The 20384-nt window shown below is 37.3% G+C and overlaps 1 protein-coding gene across 8 annotated transcripts in view; it reads right to left on the bottom strand.

The window, feature by feature from the left end:
* Positions 1-20384, bottom strand: part of BIN1 (bridging integrator 1) — a 142704-nt gene that overhangs the window by 9507 nt on the left and 112813 nt on the right. For 2 of the 8 annotated variants that reach the window (XM_070729931.1, XM_070729905.1), the window contains 3 exons: positions 18823-18967; positions 8564-8692; positions 6726-6791 (listed from right to left, as the gene is read on the bottom strand). In XM_070729931.1, the coding sequence (XP_070586032.1) occupies positions 6726-6791; positions 8564-8692; positions 18823-18967 (340 nt within the window). Of the gene's footprint in view, positions 1-3108; positions 3220-6725; positions 6792-8563; positions 8693-18822; positions 18968-20384 lie in introns of all 8 variants that reach the window. The other 6 variants (XM_070729914.1, XM_070729896.1, XM_070729941.1 and 3 more) reach the window with 3 other exon arrangements.

Genomic DNA, 20384 nt, shown 5'->3' with positions numbered 1-20384 from the left:
AGAGCATAGAGAAATAAATTATTAATAGCAGATAAGCACTTATTCTAAAATGCCCAAATATATTAACAAGAATAAAGATTTGATAGCACATGATACGATGCCATTGTCAACTTCGTTTCAATACAAACTGAGAAACAGTGATAGATACCATGATATGAAACTAGAGCTGTTGAGACACTACCACATGCAACCTAAACCAACCAACAAAACTATATTACCAAAAGCATTTTATCATTGGAGAGCCAGTTTGGTATAGTCATTAAGGCATCAGTTAGAAACTGGGAGACCATGTGTTCTAGCTTTGCCTTAGGTATAAAGCCAGCTCTGTGGTCTTGGGCCACAAACTTTCTCCCAGCCTTAGGAAGGAGGCAATGGCAAACCATATATATTGCCACTCATGGTTTCCCAGTAAATAGTATTGTATATGTACAATATATGTAGGTGTAGGTGTAGGTGTTTTCTATTATCCCAACTTCCAAAGCAATATCTGAAATCCAAATGGCCAAACTGGGAATGTGGGAAAAGAAGTGACATCAGAAAATGACATCAGAAAACTCTAAGGCTTCCTCCATACCTCTGCCATTTTGACCAGCCATTGCTCACAATAGGAAGATATTTTCTATATAAAACATGAAAATGATAAAATAATGCTGTTCCTTATACTACTAAATTTGACAGAGGTTTCTACTGTGGGAGTATCTGACCAAGCAACTAGATTGCTGTAGCGTCAATGAAAATAGAGACTCAAGATATACATAACAGTCTTTGCATAATAATGGTGCAAGGTAGCATTTACAAACACCAAGTGTTACATTATTATTTTGCAGTGAAAATTGTATCTTACCTCCCAAAAATCCCAAGACAAAGGCTAAGCATAGCAAAAAGTAATGGGAAAAAAACATTATTAAGTCCTTATTATTTCAAACAATATAAAAAGTGAAAACAGACCAAAGGTGTACAAAATGTTTAATAACACATTGGAACTAAGTACAGTGGTGCCTCTACATAAGAACTTAATTTGTTCCATGAACAGGTTCTTAAATAAAAAAGTTTGTAAGTAGAAGCAATTTTTCCCATGAGAATCAATGTAAAAGCAAATAATGCATGCAAACTCATTAGGAAAGAAATAAAAGCTCAGAATTTGGGTGGGAGGAGGAGGAAGAAGATGAGGAGGACAGTCGCTGCTGAAGGAAGAAGATGAGGTGAGGGGAATCAAAAAAATCCAAAACTTTAAGGCTTAGAAAAAATAAGAGGGACTCTGAGACAGTGAGGAGGAACACACGCCTCCCATACACCCAGGACGAGGCTGCTTCCCATACACTGCACCAGAGACAGAAATCCAGGTGGATGAGAGGGGGGAACCTCCTGATCCTTTGATGAAAGTTGGCTGCAGCTGCTGCTGCGTGCTGCCCCTTCCTTCCCATGCGGAAGGGCTCCCCTCTTCTCTCACTTGCTCGCTTTGTAGCTGGCACCTTTCCTTCACTGTGGTGACTCCTCAGTTTAGCTGAAGTCGGGTTGATTCAGCCGGGGTGAAGTGTCCCCTTTTGCCTTTCCGTGCCCAGACACTCCATGAGACAACCTCGCACCGGGTGTGTGGGAGGTAGCGCAAGGGAGTCATCACAGCGAAGTGGTTTATTTCCTCTCCAAGCTTTTCCCTGGGCACTGGCAGAGGTTTATTCCCTCTCCAAGCACCCAGAGAAAAGAAAATGCTTCGTTTGCTCTGGACTGCCAAAGCCTCCTTAAGCACCACCAAAAGGCTCCTCTGGCAGCTCAGAAAAGCCCGAGGTGGCCAGGATTAAAGGGGGAATGGCAGGAAAATTGCCGGGCCTTTGTGCCGCTTTCAAATTTCCTGGGAAATTTTTCTGGGCTCGGGTTCTTAAGTAGAAAATGGTTCTTACAAAGAGGCAAAAAAACCACCCGGTTCTTATCTAGAAAAGTTCTTAAGTAGAGGTACCACTGTGGTTTTGGATAGTCCATTTCAGTAGTTAAAACTTGAAGGACCAAGTTAGGAACAGATCTTCCTGGAGATAATAATTCTATGTGGTCAGTAGACACTGACTTATTGGGCCATTATCAATTAATTTCAGTTATTTAAATATTTTAATATTCAAAATGGGGAAGATGGCAGATAAGATGGATGGATGGATGGATGGGACCAAAGCAATGTTCTTCAAAAAAATCCGAATTACAACTAAATACAGTACCAAGATAAAGGATGTTTGCCTATGCAATCATCATGAGCATTGAACTCAATGGCATCTAACCATTAATACTCTATGGCCATGATGGAGGCCATATTGGAGGGCACACGAGGCATTGTCCTATGTCAGCTCCAGTGCACATGCATGCACTAGCCAGCTGATTTTCAGCTTTGGGGAAGGCAATTTCACCCTCCAGAGGCCTCAGGGAAGCTTCTCTGAAGCCCCAGAATGCAAACAAACACCCACTAGGCAAACTGGAAGTGCAGAAGAACATACATCTGGTTTGCCCATTGGGCTCTATTTTGCACTCTGGAGATTTCAGGAAAAATTATTGAAGCCTGGAAACAGCCCAACAGGCAAACTGTAAATCCATTTTCTGAATTTCCGGTTTGCCCATTTGGCTGTTTTTTTCATCATCCCTGTGAGGCCTGTGTACATGCGTGGGGATGGAGAGAATTGTGTGCATGCAAAGGGGCAGTGCAGGGCCGCGCATGCGTGGGGGAGAGGGAATGGGTGTGGGCACATGCGCATGTGCTAGCAGACACACCCTTTTGGCACGTGAGCCAAAAAAGGTTTGCCATGACTGCTCTATGGTATGCCTGATTACTATTTCAGACTTAGCCAAATGTTTAACATTGCAACTTGGCTAAAGACAAACCATTATTCCCCTCTCCAACCCTTTGCACTGTCTGTAATACAGGATAGGAATATTCTAAGAAATAGGGAATGAGAAGCTCTTAACTACATTAAATAAACAGCAAATACAACTGCTGATCAGCACGATATATGCAAGACCCAAATATATGTTTTAATTACTTTAATTACATCGTACAATTCTCCCCACAAGAAACCATAAAGTCTTTACTCCCTGGTCATGGAGTGAAGGAATGGCAATGGGTAAACCAACCTGAGTAGCAGGTGTGGGAGATTTCCCTACAAGGTTGTTATCTGGTTTAATGGGATCAAAATCCAGATCCAATAGGCTGGCTCCCTCCTGGAAAGACCCAGGAGCATCAAACTTGGCAGCATTAAAGGGAAAAAAATCAGTATTTTTAGATAGACAGTTTAAAAACATGGATGTTATGTGGAAGATGTTATCTGTAAACTGAAGGTACAAAAGGTTATATATTAAATACATGTTCATATATGATCGTTGGCTATAATGTGCTGCAAATAGGAGATAATAAAATCCAAGTATTAAGATTTCACAAAGCTCAGGCACTGCATTTGTTACACTACTGTCCTATGCTGTCTATTAGATCAATTTCAAGTTCCATGTTTTCATTTCAAGTTGATTCTCTCAGGTTTCACTGCTTCAAAGCCCAGGGTGGACCTACAATTTCCAGTACAACTGTTGTATTGATATCACATTTCTGGTTATCTTTTAAAAAATGATTGGATAGCACTTTCTGAGAAAACCTCTAATTTAATCTCACAATGTGTCTGTACTACCATCTTTTTCTTTCTTTAAAACCTATCTCTTTTCACTTATTTGTCTAAAATGGTATAGGGCTTCCTGCCTGAGCAGGGAATTGGACTAGAAGAACTCCAAGGTCCCTTCAAAATCTGTATCTGAGTAATACCTCTACTATTCTACCATGTTAAGGCAGTTTGCTTCCTGGACTCTTATTTGCAATGATAATAAATTACAGAATACCGTGAGCATTGAGGATATATTGCATCCAAGCAAGGCAGAAATACCAGAATCCTCTTATTATCAAGCAGATCATATAATCTTAGCAATTGATACTATTAAACAACATTTTCATAATGCTGCTTAATGTAATTTTTTAAAAAAACTAAATCATTTTCTAATTTCTACTGAGTAATACAAAATAATTGTCAACACCAAATCTCTACAAAAAACATAAATATATGGATATCTGGTATTTTTCAACTAAAGCAAACTAATAGTTCCAGATTATTAAATAGCATATTACTATAACTTCTTATTTTTTTACTTTCTTTATAAAAAGAAGAAAATCCATTGAAATCCATTCAACTGAGAGATGTTCCTTCACCTCCACAATTTAAGCATTAAACCAGGAAGGAAATGCTAATGGTTCAGACCGGTTTGCCTGAACTGATAGTAAAAAAAAATGCTTTAAATGTTTTTAAAAATTCCAACAATGAGCTGTGTGATGCGCGATTTTTGGCACTTTTTAAAACTTTTTGAGTATTTTTACTACCAGTTCTCCAGAACCAGTAGTTAAAAATGCTTTAGTGGTTTTTTAAAAAGTTCCAACGATCGTGTGTCACACAGCTGATCGTTGGAATTGTGTTTTTTTAAGCAATTGTTAACCACCAGTTTTCTGGAAGCAGTAGTAGTGTGCATCTGGCACGCAATGGGCATGTGCACGCACAGTGTGCATCTCCCATACACTGCACATGTAAGGGCAGTGAACTGGTGGTGGGTGACCAGTGGAGATTTCACTATTGCATCAGACATTCATAGTTAACCTGTATTTTCCACTTAATGGTCCTGACAGCTTCTTGGAAATAAGGTCCAATTTTTAAGTTTTGTGTATATGAAATGCAATTTTAAAACGAGGTCATAGCCATGCTGGATTCTTACCTGTTATTTGTATCAGATGTTGATGAGTCTTCCTCCTTGACCATTTTCTCTATCTTCGTAAATAATTGACCCCCACTAAAAACAGAACTGTGTCCATATACCTATCGCTCCCTGTCCTTTATCCACTAAAAATTCAAGTTGTTTTCTAAAAATACTCTCCAGTTCAAATATTCTACACTCTGAACCTGTCCCAGACAGAATGCTCTGTTTATGTAAGGGTTTTTACACAAATACATACAATACAAAACATGGCATTAAAAAATTGCTTGAGGCATGCTGCAGGGAAAGGATAGGAGCGGACAAGGATGGAAAGATTGATCAGTGGCCTACGGCTTTCTCAAACATTAACACAGAGGTCTTCAAACTTGGCAAATTTAAAACTTCTGGATTTCAACTCCCAGAAGTCTCCAGCCAACATAGCTGGTGCACATGCATAGCTGGCTGGAGAATTCTGAGAGTTGAAGTCCACAGTCTTAAAGTTGCCAAGTTTGGCGATCCCTGCATTAAAGCATAGACAAGTTTTGCAATTGTAATTCTTGAATGGAAACAATTATATCCCCACCCACCCCAAAATCTCATAAAGTTAAAATTGTCTATTTTTTATCCTCAAATTAATATAGCAATGCTTACTTGTGTGTTTAATACACAGACATAAATTTGTCTTTTGTCTGTCACTGAGAACCACACTTTATATAACATGCTTACTCCAACCATATATGGAAGTTTTTAAGGGCTAGAATCTTTGTACATGGAACTACTGATACAGTTCTACAGAGGAATTATTGAGTCTGTCATCTGCACCTCTATAACTGCCTGGTGTAGTTCTGCAACCCAACAAGACAGACACAGATTTCAGAGGATATCAGAACTGCAGAAAAAACTAACAACCTTCCATTAAAAACCTTATACTTCAGGAGTCAAAAAGAGGGCTGTGAAAAAATTTACTAACCCTTTGCATCCTGGACAAAAATTGTTTCAACTCCTACCCTCAAAATGATGCTATAGAGCACTGCACACCAGCACAACTAGACACAAAAACATTTTTTCCCAAATACCATCACTCTGCTAAACAAATAATTCCCTCACCACTGTCAAATTATTCACTAACGCTGCATTACTATTACTACTAGTCTTGCCATCATTCCTATCACCCATCTCCTCCCACTTATGATTGTAACTTGTTGCTTATATCCTCTGATTTATATTAATATTGATAGTTTCCTGATTGCTTATTTGTATCCTATGACAAGGATTAAATGTTGTATCTCATGATTCTTGACAAGTGTATCTTTTCTTTTATGTACACTGAAAGCATATGCGCCAATGACAAATTTATTGTGTGTCCAATCACATTTGGCCAATAAGTAATCTAAATAAAAAATTATATTCTATATACTTCCTCACATCTTTTCCCCACTCAAAATCCCCATAACTTCAAAAGCTATTTGGATGACAAAGAGGGGGGGAGAATTAAATAAGTAAATAAACTTCTATTCTTATAGCAGTTCAGAACGTTTTTAGATAGAAAAAAAGAATCTTCTAAGCCTCTGCTAGGCCTAAATTTTATTGAGATAATAAACCAATATCCCAAGTCTGTAGAGAGAAACACAAATGTTAAGTATATTCACGTGAATGAACTGGTCATTTTTCCCCTTTCCTCTATGGGTTTCCAATTGAGTCTGAAAGGTCTCTGATACTTATCTGATGCTCGCTGCCTGTGTTAGCACATGTCAGGATGATTCTGTATTACTCTTTATCTAGTACTAACTGAGAACTAAAGCTTTACAAAAAAGGAGTTTGAAAACTTGTTAACCGTTATTTTGTATCTCATTTTCTATCCCAGAGTGAAAAGGAAATTCTGATCCACCAAACTATTGAACACTCCATGCAGTGTCCATCTGCCTCTCTGGGATGTCCCATCACATTGGCAACCTGAGGCCTACACTTGCCTTTTTTCCCAAATTCAGGTTCAGTCGTCGAACAGGAGGAAGAGGTAAAAGCCGCAGGCCACCGTGCTGAGGTAGGGAAGGAAGAATGGAGTCAGGAAACATACATTCTAGAGGTGTCATTGATAGCTTTTTATGTTTTTTTTTTAAAAAGAGCATTTATCACAATGATGATGATGATGATGATGATGAGGAAGAGGAGGATGACAAAAGTCATGAGAATGAGGCCAGAAAACTGGTCAGGCTGCTTTTTTAATCTCATCATAGTGTCTAAAGTTGAGTCATCAAAATGAGGCTATTGGTTAGGTAAGTCCCTTAGCAAAATCTCTTTAGAGATCAGCTTGGGGGGTCATGAGATTCTGATGGGCTGGTAAATGCTAGCAATTTGTAAAAATAATTAAATGCAAAATCATTGGGTAATGCAGTGACCTCTCTCAGTATAATCCCAAAGCTCCTAATACAATTGGGAGAGAGGACATTTATGAGGGGAAGTAATTGCCAAGAAGAACTAGTCAGCTCATGTTTGATCTGAATAAACAAGGAAGGCTGTTAAAAACACAATAAAACTTCAGATTATTCTTGCACAAGCCTTTAAAAAGGCACAGTTCTGCCCATATATTAGCTAAGAAAAATAACAGCACAAAATGATCTCACGGCCACTGCCTTTTAATGGAAGTTAAACAGGTGGGGAACCCCAAGTTTGGAGATCTAATTTACACAATTTGACTCCATTCTTTGGGATAGAGGAGACTTAAGTGTCAAGAACTTCATTGGTGTCAGGGATTTTCAAACATTATGAAGAAAGCCAGAGTTGGGTGCACCTACGGTGCGGTAGGTGACTGTGCATGGTAGCAGCCACCAGATTGTGCAATTTGTGCATGACCACTCTGGTGCCAGTCCTTCGGGCACTGCCATCTTTTTTCTTTAATTTTTGGTACTTTTTACTTCCTGCACATGTGCAGTAGCAAAATCTTGCAAGGAGATACACATGCGAGATTTCAGTTATTTTATTTTTGCTTCTGTGCAAGTGCGGAAGCAACAAATCATTGAAATCTCGCACAGGTCCGTGTTCCCTCATGAGGTTTTCATGTGTTTTTGCTTCCTGTGCATGCACGGAAGCAAAATCACACTGGGGATACATGTACGCACGCGATACTCCCCCTACTACATGCGCAGTGCAGCGGTGGCAGTAGGTAAGGGGAATCTGCCCCTGACCAAAGCTCACCATAAATAAAAATAATGATTTCCATTGGGGAAGGGGGAATAAATATAGATTTTCAATAATTGTATTTTAATTAATCAGCCATTGCCATCTTGCAACATTACACTGCAAATTCACGCTGACAAAACAAGGAGCAAAGTCCAGATTGAGTTTTGTCAGTGCTCTGACTTTGTCTGGACAAGAAGTGTCCGATTAAAAAGAAGAAATGTGCAAGATTGTCTACAACTGCCTGGAAGTTCCAACCTTTTGTGTGAAAATTTCTGTTTAAAGAACAGTTCCAGTACTTGATTTGAGTGTTGTCTTGTTTTCTATGCCTTTGTATTCCCCTAGCTCTATCACCCACTTCCCACACTTCTCCTATTTAGTTCAGAAATCCTGGTGAAGGACACCAAAGAAGAAAGCAGGTGCTCTGTTTATAACATGCTTTTTCTCTGTTGTGTTTCCAGTTAAGAATCCACCAATCTTTAGGAGTTTCAATTCACAGTTCACAGCCTTTTTTGACTGCTTATCCTCTGAACAGTTTTCTTGGCTTGACACCTCTAGTAAGGAAAAGAGGGGAAGTGGAGGGGGAACGATACAAGAGAGGACAAGAGAGAGCAGGGATGAAGGAGAAGCTAACCTGTGAGGGGGTTGTCACACTGATCTCTGGGACAAAATTGTCATCAAACAGGTTGATGATGTTCTCCTGCTTCATCTCCTTGGATGGAGTGAGTTTTGGAGGTGGTGGCACAGGAGGGCCTTTCCTCAACTGCATGCAAGTGAACACATGGCCACGGCACAAACAGCGACACCCAAAAAACCAGAGACAGGGAACCAGGTTAGCAAAGTAAAAACAATTGCACACTCTGTATTACATACAAAGAGGGTCAGAACAAAAACACATGGCAATAAGAGGAAACAATCACACTCTTCCAAAACAGCTTTGCATCATTAGTTACACTTCAGTCGTGGGCAGCTTTCCCTTCTGCAGGAGAGAAGCGTAACATAATTAATGTGCATAAGATAGGACATGCAAACATATTTAGAGTCTGTGCAACCTTCTGGAACAACAAGGTGGGAAATTGTATATGACTATTTTTATTTTTTTTTAATGTTCTACGAAGCCAGGGAAGCTTCATGGAACATTCTGCCCTACATGTGCAGAAATATCTACTTCCACAGAGAAAAGGGTTTCTAACCAGCTTTGACTGATTCCAATGCAGAAGACTCCCAATAATATAAAACTCAATCATTATTGTTATGTGATAATAATAATGTTGCCAATGGAATAGTTTAAACATTATTCAATGTTAATCAATAGAAATTAGATCAGATTATTTGGGAATCATGACATCACGCATAGCAGTAGAAGAAATTAAGCTGGTCTGAGAATCCTTGTTCTCCTAATATATTTGCATCAAGGATTTTGATTTATTTTGATATCATTGGGTACATAGCATCACACCAATAGGTTTTATTATGTATTGATTTTCTTTTCTGTATTATAACAGATCTCTTCACAGTCTTAGGTTTCTAAATTTGTTGGGATGAATCTCAGTTCTAGGTAGAATGTCAGAGCAGTAAGTTGATCTTCAAAATTCAAAATAATTTGATTGTTCTAACAATGTTTCTCAGTCAAAATGATATACGTACAAATCTACCCTGCCCTGACTAAATATTCCTAAATAAAGGTTTTGTAAGAATAAGCCACTAATCATTGACAAATTTCTATAACTGGTGTGTGCTAGGTCATGGGAAAGTCCAAGGGACAATTCACACAATTTGTACACTTGCTTTTTCTCAATTCTTAGAACTGGATAAGTGTCTTCAAAATTTAACACTCTCTTTTTTTCATTTATTTAGTTTTATTTATGATCGAAGAACAACCTTAAAAGTAAAAACACAATTGTGCAGAGACCATGATATGAAAGATAAATAGTAACACCCTGCCCCCCAAAATAAATAATAGATTGGTTTTCCGAATTTTTCAACAATCAGTACTGATTGAGCAAAAACTCATGACTTCCTTAGATATAAACATATGGAATCAGATCACCAAATTCTATTTCTAACCGTACCTGGGCTATCTAGCAGTGATTGTATGAATTTTTTAAAAATCCTTTATAAAGTGGATAACAAGATAATATATGGTACATCCTGGCCCTCCTTGATCTCTCAGGGACCTTCAATACCATCATGATTTTATCCTTCTTGGCCAACACAAGGGATCAGGGGCAGGAGGTACTGTGTTACAATGGTTCCCCTGTTTAATCCAGAACCAGTTCCAATCAGTGTTGGTAGAAGGAGAGGTTAAGTCTGAAGCTCTCATTTTGCAGATGTAAATAAATGAAATAAATAAATAGGTAGAAGATAGATAGATAGATAGATAGATAGATAGATAGATAGATAGATAGATAGATAGAGATAGATAGATAGATGATAGATGATAGATGATAGATGATAGATAGATAGATAGATAGATAGATAGATAGATAGATAGATAGATAGATAGATAGATAGATAGATAGATAGATAGTTTGCCATTTCTATTTCGTTTCATTGCTGGGAATAATTCACTCTGGGGCTAAAACTCTTGGGATTTTATGGCATTTTCCTCTCCAATAATATGGAGAACAATGTAAAAGTCTGGCAATGCGGAAAGCACTTCAATGCCTGTCAGAAGTGGTATTTGTCAAATATGTTGTTTATTCCCACAACATGGCATAGAAGTCAATACACCCCCTCATGTTTTGTAAATATGTAAGTATATCTTATCAGTGACATCATTGAAGAAATGACACTTGGCTACAATGTAAAGTATAATACTGTGAATGTGCTGTTAAAACAAAATAACACAATACACAGCCATTAATGTCAAAACTGCTGGCAACAGTGTGTGTGTGTGTGTGAAATATCAAATTTCAAATGCAACAATTCCTTTATAGCACAGCATGGACTGCGGAAATCTGCTTTAAGGAATTTTGACTCAAGAGTTTCAAGTCTTCTGCTGTTTCCAAAAATAGGATCTGTGAAACTCGCAACATTTGGACACTGTTTTGGGACTTGGAAACCTTAAGGGAGATAACTTCCGTGCTTCAGCTTCTCTGCTTTTCATATGGGACAGTCTTCTCTTTCAAACTTTAGACAAACCTTCAAATGTACACAACTGTGCATTCTTCTCTATCAATTGTGTCTTTTGCAGTACAAATCATTGGTCTTTCTATTTCTCTTTCTATTGCAATTTCAGAGAAGAATCTATCTCAAAGAATTTCATGTCCCATAGAAAGGTACACATTGCCATTATATCATGGGGCTGGGGCTGCTTGAATTTAATCCAATATACTCTCCTTCCAGATTCTCTTCTACTACACCATTCAATGAAAATAAATTCATGTGAGCCTTCATCAGTGTCAAATGATACTTACCATAATTAGTCCTTTTTATTTTTAGAGCACCATGGCTGAATCCCATAAAGGTTATTTTTTCCTAAGTGGGTGTTACTTGTAGTTTCATAAATTATTTACTTGAGTTAGCAATCACAGTGAGAAAACAAACATTAATTAATGTTTATCCTTTCCTGTTTATTTCTGTGATAGGACTAAAGGATTGCAAGAAGATTCAATAGTATACAGTATATAGTTTGGAAAGTAGTTAGCAATAAAAATGACTAATTCATTCCTAATTTGATTTTTGATCTCATTGAGATTTGCATACTGAAACTCTGTCAATCTCATTCTTTTATTCCCCTCATCTGCAAGCAACATGATGCCAGAATTACAAATCAAATTTGTAAAAGAAAGGTCTCGAAACAACAGCCAACAGTCTTTCACAAGACCAGATATGTTTATTGCAAAAGAGTAGTCTTGTTTACTACTTTATGTAGGGTCATATCCTCTGCTAAATTTATATTTAGGCCAGTACTTCCTTTTCATGACCTGGCAATTCATAGTTTGCAGGTGACCATTTTAGGATATGACCTATTTCATGTACAGTGAGTGGGTTTTTTCTTTTACGGAAATTGATATCTGATCCCATAAGAACTTTATTATCTGTGTGAGCTTTATTCTCCAGGCCTGCTAATGTTTGCATTTCAAGTGTTTTCATTTTGAGCATCCTGTGTTTTATTGTTCTTTGCTTAAACCAGTTTAAATTCATTGTAATGAAATGACACTTCATCAGCATATTCTTGGATATTTATATTGCCATTGTCACAACATTTATAGCTGGTTCAGCTGCTATGTAAACAGCTGTTAACAAGGATTTAAAATTCCTTAGCTTAGAGATCATATCGTTTTTTGCTTTTATGGAACTATTTTATAATGTAGTATCATATCTAGTTTTTTTCATTTTCCAGTTCATCACTTGCAATCTTTCCATGCTTATCAGAGATTTACATGCATGGATGTGATTCTACTTTGTATTTGTCTTCTGGGAGCATTCACATACTCTCATTGTCTGCTGCAACTGTTTTGTTACCTTTTCTGAAAACAGCTGCATGGTTTTCTTTACAGTAGACACCTGAAGTACTTTACAAAAAGTGGAAATGAATATATACATAAAAATTAAATTAAAACAATTTCACATTAATTAGCACCAATGGGATGGTGAAAACATACTAATTACCATGTTTAGTATTTCTTCTAGAGCTACATAATAGATTTGGCAGCATAATAACTGACTCAGTAAAATGATTATCCTTTTGAAGTTCACATTTTTATTGTCAGTTTCATGTGAGACTTTGCTACAAATAACCCTGTGTCAAGACAAGATTAAGTCCAATTAATCCCCAAAATACCGCCCTTCCCTGAAAGGCATGGGAAAAAAACAAATGGGATAAAATCACAACAACTTCAAAAAAAAAACTTTAGAGATTCACTAAGCCAAAGGGGAAAAAAATTAACAATGTAAATTAAAGTAAAAAAAAAAAAAAGGAGGATAAGGAATTACCCAAAAAATTGACTCAAGGTTGGCAGGGAAACTGTTAAGGGTGGGGATACAAGGCGGGGAGACTCTGTGGTGCCCCCCTTCCCTTGGGTCTTAAGCATGTAGTTACTTTGCTTAATGGTTAATCCAGGGCTGTTCTATCGAGTTGGAGAGAATACTTGCAATGTGAGATAATAGATATATAGATCCTATATATAGGTATATATCCTACAAGTGGTTTTCACAACATTTTAGAGTGTTCTTAGAGTTCTAAAGTTATATTTCTCTGCCATATTAATTTGGATTTTGGCTTTTCACACCAAACCCTACAAACTGCTCTCTTATTATGTTATTTGATACATTTTATCCTCAGAGCTTTGATACTATTAAAAGTTTTTGCAATGTTTCTAAAATGTGACATTTTACATATCTGTACTGAATGGGACCTTGTCTACAGTCCATACTAGCCTTTTGGAAGAAATTTTAATTTTTTTGAGCTTTTGCATTTCCCCCCTCTCCTAGCAATGTTATTTTATATTTGAATAATGCATCCTTATAATATGGGACCGCCCTCTACCGTATGAGTTTCGGTGACCAGTTAGGTCCCACAGAGTTGGCCTTCTCCAGGTCCCGACAACTAGGCAATGTCGCTTGGTGGGACCTAGAGAAAGTGCTTTCTCTGTGGGGGGGTCCAGCCCTCTGGAATCATCTCCCCCCAGAGATTTGTACTGCCCCCACCCTTCTTGGCTTCCGTAAGAACTTGAAAACCCATTTATGCCGCCAGGCCTGGGGTCATTAGGCCTTACCTTCTGGCCAACAAGTGCGAAGTATGTCTCTTATTGAAAATGAATGAATGATTTTAATGTTCCAGAGTTTTTAGAGTAATTAACTATATTAATTGTATTTTAAATTTGATGTTGTATACTGTTTTTATTATATTGTGAGCCACCCCGAGTCCTCGGAGAGGAGTGGCATACAAATCCAATTAATAAAATAAATAATAATAAAATAAATAATGGCAGAGCAATAATTACTGAGTTTTACTCTTTTATGGTGACAAATACTGTATTCTAGCAAGAAAAACTGGAATGGAAAGATATTTTTTTGTTCCAAATTAAATATTTCATAAAATACAAAGAAATTTAAAAGAGGAGATTATCTGCAATGCTTAAATATTTTATGGTATTCACAGGAGGCAGAGCATTCCATCAATGTCTCTCAAATTTTCAAGTACTCCTTTAAAATCTTATACCAAGATTCATTTCCCCCCCACTCCCCGACATTGAATTTAGAAATTTACTTTAGGTACAAATCGCACCAGTATGCTAAAGGGGTCAATTAGAAGCACCCTTATTGTGTTTTCTATGGGAAACCATGTTTTGTTGATGTTTTAATCATAGAACAATTATGAAGAAAGTGAAATTAATCTCCGTACAGGATTTAAGGCCTTTTGATTTTATGTGTTCTTTGAGCACAGTAAGCAATAACAAGGTTCATTATGCATTGAAAGAAAAAGGCCAGCTGAGGGCACTGTGCACCACATATCTATTCTCCTTTTGAGAAGATGTGAGTAATCCCTTCTCCTCAGAATAAGAATCCTTAAGTATTCTTTCTTTTTGGAGGTAAGGTGGAAGACATCTTTCGAGTAACAGCTGAAGATGACATGACAAAAGCCTTGTTGATGGCGCCTATGCTACTCTTACCATTATTTCTATTCAGAGTTTGCAGGGTTTCCAAACCTTGCTTAATCTGAGTCCTTCGGGATTGGGCGGCATAGAAGTCAAATAAATAAATAAATAAATCTAAGTACAAATTGAGAAGAAAGTGGATATGTACAACACAGAGTTCCTGTGGGAGTGGGCAGCCTACAACATTGGTAGGGAAGGATAGAAATAGATTTGGCTGAATTAACCATTCTCCCTTATGAATGTATTCTGCATTGTTGTGTTGAATAGAATACACAAGATACTTACTATAATGAATCTGGTTTTTGTTGTTAATCGATATTTTATATTGGTTAATCGAATAAAAAATGTCAAACTACATACCCTCATCGTTTTCTACTATGTATGAAACATAAAACCTTTACTATTAACTCTCTCAAAATTCTTGGAAAGATGTGAAAAAAATTCTCAGCACAAGAATAAATAGAGAAATTCAACAACATGTACAAGCCCAGCTCAAAATGTAGAACACTAAGCAGCTTTCTGGCTAAAAGGCCATTAATCTGAGGAGATCTTGTCTTCTCATCATCTGCACTATTTTAGAAGACAAGGTGCTTTTTATTGCAAAGGGGTCACAACCATTACAGCCTGTTTTTCTATTTTAACCTGGATGGGAAGGAGGGATAGAAATAAGCTGCAATGAGTCAAGAAAGCTTTTCCAAAAAGATACAATATTACAATTATTTGCAGGGGGGAGAAAACAATGCTGTTACAATAAATTTGGAATCAATAGCTGAGAAATTAACATTTACCTAAGTAAGCTAATCTTACACCTCAGAGAATAACTCTGAATTCTTTGCTCATTTGTAAAAACACCAAAGTAGGGGTCTAGTTATTAAGTGCAATGTGGAATTTGTATATGCCTAGATACGCTTTCAGTATATAGTAAAACTCAGATAGCTCATTTACAAATTGCAAAGCTTATTACTTTAATGATCACTGAAAATGTTCTAAACCAGGGGTGTCAAACTCGTGTCATCTCAGCAGCGTCATATGGTGTATCTTGACTTTTTTCCCTTTCACTAAACCTGCCGTGGGAGTGTCAGTACGTGACGCATCAGGCCCATGGGCCAGTAGTGGGTTCTAAAACCCTTTACTACCAGTTTGTGTGTGCGTGCAACACTTCTGTGCATGTGAAGAAGTGTTGTGGGCTGGCGGGCAGAGCCTTCTGATGCCAGTGCTACCTGTTCTTAGAACCGAGCCAAACCAAGGGCAACCCACCACTGTTCTAAACTATGAAAGTGATTTCCATTCAAGTTTAGCCAAGAGACTTATTTAAAACTTCAGTAAGGCAATATTGCAAGTAAAGAAATATTTAAAAAGTAACCAAAGAAGTTTTCAAGATTGGTTAAAAATTGTCTTAGAAATCAGAGAGAAAGATGAAAACACTGCAGACATATAAACATGTATGTTATACTACTCTATCCTACCAGCATTTTCTCAGCAAGCTAATCTAAATGAAAACTGTTCACACAGTGGTCAGCCTTATGGCATTTTATCAGTTTTCTTTTACTCAAATAAAACACTCTGCAAAATGTATCTCAAGTAAAACGTACTTTTTATGATGTTTTGTTAACTAAAATTGCTGCTAGACAGCAACTAGGCCCCCAGAGTGTTCCTGTTCTTATTAGCAAATAAATAGCATGAACGTGGGGGCTAATTTCTTGTTCAAATTATTGTTATTTATCCAACTGGGAGTCAAATATACAAAAACGGCACATTTCCACTGCCCTATTCATAGATGGAATGGGAAATTTGGACTGTTGATCCAGTCATCTATCCAACTTATCTCTAATTATAATTAAATTTTATATCCTTCATTTTAACATACTGTACTTCTAAACTGACTCTAAAAGTTCGTTGTGAACTCAGAGTACCTCTAAGATAAGATCTTGGCTTTTTCCTTTTCCCAAGAACACTGCTCTTCGCTAACCAGAGATGTTTCCCAAATAGGATTGATACATGTATTCCCATTTGCAAGTATGATTAATGGTTTTATAAAAGCAAGGCAACTGCATTTTAAAAAATAACCAAATGTCAAGGCAGGGTGGGGTGTTTCTACAATGAAACTAGAGATATAAGGATATGTATGGTCACCTAGGAATAGCGATTGTGTTATAAAATCTTCTTATAGATAATTTACCTACACCCATCACTATCCTAACATTCTAGGAATTCATAATTTATTTCATATAATTGTAATTAAATTCCAAAATATTTATCTGCTGACAAATCAGTTATATTTTTTGATATTGAAATACTAGAACAAAACTACTTTTGTGAAGCCAAAGTGAATTTAAAAGTCAGATTAAGTCACACTGACGGATATTTGACAAAAAAATATAATGTTCATTTTTTTTAATAAAATGATACAAGTATACATGGCCATCTGCAGAGGAGGAAAAGTAGAGAGTCAAATGAAGGCCCAAGTATGATGATGAAATCATGCAAACGATGCGGCTTGCAAGGACATAATGTCATTATTTGCATGAGAAATCATATACAGTGGAACCCCGACATAAGAGCTGCTCTACTTAAGAGCAACTCGAGATAAGAGCTGGGAGGGGAGAGATATTTTTGTTCTACTTACAAGCCCAAATTCGAGATACAAGCGCCAAGGAGCTGTCTCCTGAAGCCAAACGCTAACTTCCGCGTTCGGCTTCAGGAGACAGCTGCAAAGCGGCGCGCGTGTTTTAAAAGGTTGCAGCCGGCCTGGGGGGCTCGGGGGGGTGCTTGCAGCTTTCTTTCTTGCTCTTTTTCTTTCTCTCTTTTACCTTCCCTTCCTCTATTTCTTCTTTTCTTTCTCCTTCCCACCTTCTTCCCTCCCTCCCTCCCTTCACTCATTCCTCTCTTACTCTCCCCTTTCATAAGTTTCCTTGCTTCCTTCCTCTGTTCCTGTCCCTTCCCTCTTTCCTTCCTTCCTTCCCACCCTCCGTCCATTCATTCACCCATTCCTCTCTTGATCGCTTAAAGCCGGTCCCTGGTGCAAAAAGGGTTGGGGACCTCTGTCCTACAGGATTGGGTGGCAGAGAAGTTGAACATATGTAAATTTAAAAGTTTAAGAAAGTTTACAAGTTAAGTGAAAGAAACTTCATTATTCATTTATATGTACATGTACATTTCTTCATTAAAAACATGTCTTTCTGCATAATTTAGACTAACTTTGTGAGTTTTTTGAGGGCTGGAACCAATTAAAATTATTTACATTAATTCCTATGGGGAAAAGTTGTTCGAGATAAGAGCTGCTCGACTTAAGAGCCCAGGTCCGGAACGAATTAAACTCGTATCTCGAGGTACCACTGTATATTTGATGTCAATTCCAAACAGAGAATGCAGTTGGTAGTGCTTTCCCTTTAAGAAAGCCATCAAACAACGTGCAAAGTGAAGATTATGTAATAATCCTATTGGAAAACCTCTTCAGAATAACTTTCGAAGACCTAGGATTAGTAGTTGGTTCCGAAATTCATTGTTACTGGTTCATGTGTGTGCTAGTGTGTGATCCTCCTGTGCATGCACAGAAGTATCCCAAGCAGATGGATGGAGCTTCCTGCCGTCAGCGCTACTGGTTCAGAGAACTGAGCCAAACCGAAAGCAACCCACCGCTGGTCCAGGATTAACCTCCAGTTTATTATCAATGTCTCTGACAATGGTTCAGGAAGCTTCACCCAAAATACACTGCTCAAAAAAATAAAGGGAACACTTAAACAATACAATATAACTCCAAGTAAATCAAACTTCTGTGAAATCCAACTGCAACACTGATTGACAATGAATTTCACATGCTGTTGTGCACATTCAACTTTGTACAGAACAAAGTATTCAATGGGAATATTTCATTCATTCAGATCTAGGATGTGTTATTTGAGTGTTCCCTTTATTTTTTTTTGAGCAGTATTCTACTATGCCACTGGTCTTGCAGTTGACTATTTTACTTAGAGGTTACACATGCCAAGAGATCTTATTTAGCCAGGGTTTTTTCTTGCTCTTATGGACAATTATGCACCACATTAATTACATAATACAAACTAGCTTGTTTTCACGTAGCACACTTGATTAAGAAACGACAGCTTTAGAGAGAAAGAGAAATAGCGCAGTTTACCTAAAACTATTAAAGAACCTGAACTGGGTGAAAAAAACCAATTAGTCTACAGATGAAGTTGAACTGATGAACTGTCAGCTGTAACAAAAATATGGAAACATGTAGTAGAAATGTGTAAATTCCCAAGGAAAACACAACAGCAGCTCTCAATACCTGAGAAGGAGACTTGGGGATGCCCCCTCCAGGAGCTTCCAGAGTGGATGGCTCTGGTTCATGGTTGACGGCCTTGATTTCAGGGCTGGTGATGGGAGAACCATCAGGTGGAGATGAAGGAGTTTTATTTGCTTTTGTGCTGTCACTGTAAGAAAAAATAAGAAAAGAGAAAGCACTTCTCAGTTCTCAGAATTGACATCTTGAGTAGGGTTTTTTTACATGTCTTGGAATAGACTAAAATGCTTCTGTCACTTGCATTGTTTGGAAGACCTCTACTGATATTACTTTAATTTATAGTAAAGTGCCTGTGTGTCTCATATCAAAAGGAGAGGAAAAGCAATGTAAAGTTGATGCACTGCCAAAAAAACTATAATTCCCAAAACATACGACATATCGCTAGTTTAAAGGATGAGCAGTGCTAGCAGTGGAAACTGTTAGAACCAAATTATGTGATCCCTTACATGTATCTTGATTATCCAGCTGATAATTGGGATTATGTATCACAGGAAGCCACCAGAGAGATTTTCCATCCCAAACCAAACAAGAGAAAGGAGAAGGGTACTGTATGAATTGTAACATGGGGGGGGGGAGAATTTTGCTTTTTAAAAAAATCAACATCTCTATTTCCCTCCATGCTCTAATCCAGCAGTCACCAACTGGTCCGCAAGAAAATTTTGGTGGTCTGCAGAAAACTTATTTGCATGTTTTATATTGCACTAAGTACTGTTTATCTTTTTAAAAAAAATCATATTAGTGGTCTGTGGGATTTAAAATTATGAATTTAGTGGTCCCTGAAGTCCAAAAGGTTGGTGACTCCTGCTCTAATCTAAATTGTATTACATTCAATGCCAAAGTTTGTCTATCACATAGTTTTAACTGTTAGATATTTTCTTAAATAATTTTCATTATACATTAAAAATAAGCAGACCTTTGAGCTCCAAAGAAGTATAGAAATTTTAGTCTCCTAAGAAATGTTGTGTGTGTGTGTGATTCTGCAGTGTTCTCTGTTATACAATGAGTATTTTGAAATTAAACCAGCTAATCATGTGGTTTAGCCCCCCCCCCTCAAATGTGGAAGCTTGCTTTATACATTACGTTTTGTCAACTAAATATTCAAATACTAATATTAGATTTAAAACAAAAATATCAAAACCCTGATGTATATCAATATCATTTTTTAAAACTCTCATATCATTTCTATTGCTAAATTGCACTGGGAAATAAATTCTCCTAAATTAATTAGGATTTATGCTTATGTAAATATTCTTGGTTCCAAGTGGGTTTTAACTACAACCCCTTCACTGCTGGAGATTCATGCAGAAGATGAAGATGTAAGTAATCGAAGATAAACAACCAAATCATATCTCAACCATGTCTACCTTCTTTCCCTCTTATTGTATCTCCAAATCTTATCAAAAGACAGGCAGTTGGTAGAAAACAAACAATTGAGAACTCTTTTTTTTTACACACATTTTGTATTGCTTAGTCATAGCAGCCATCATGCACATTTACTCAGCAAGCTAGTTAGTATAAAAAACACTTATTACGATAGTTTGTCATAA

The sequence above is a fragment of the Erythrolamprus reginae genome, chromosome 1 (assembly GCF_031021105.1).
Source record: "Erythrolamprus reginae isolate rEryReg1 chromosome 1, rEryReg1.hap1, whole genome shotgun sequence".
In the NCBI taxonomy this organism is placed as follows: domain Eukaryota; kingdom Metazoa; phylum Chordata; class Lepidosauria; order Squamata; family Dipsadidae; genus Erythrolamprus; species Erythrolamprus reginae.
Note: the sequence above shows the minus strand (reverse complement) of the source record. Positions and strands in the feature narration are given on the sequence as shown.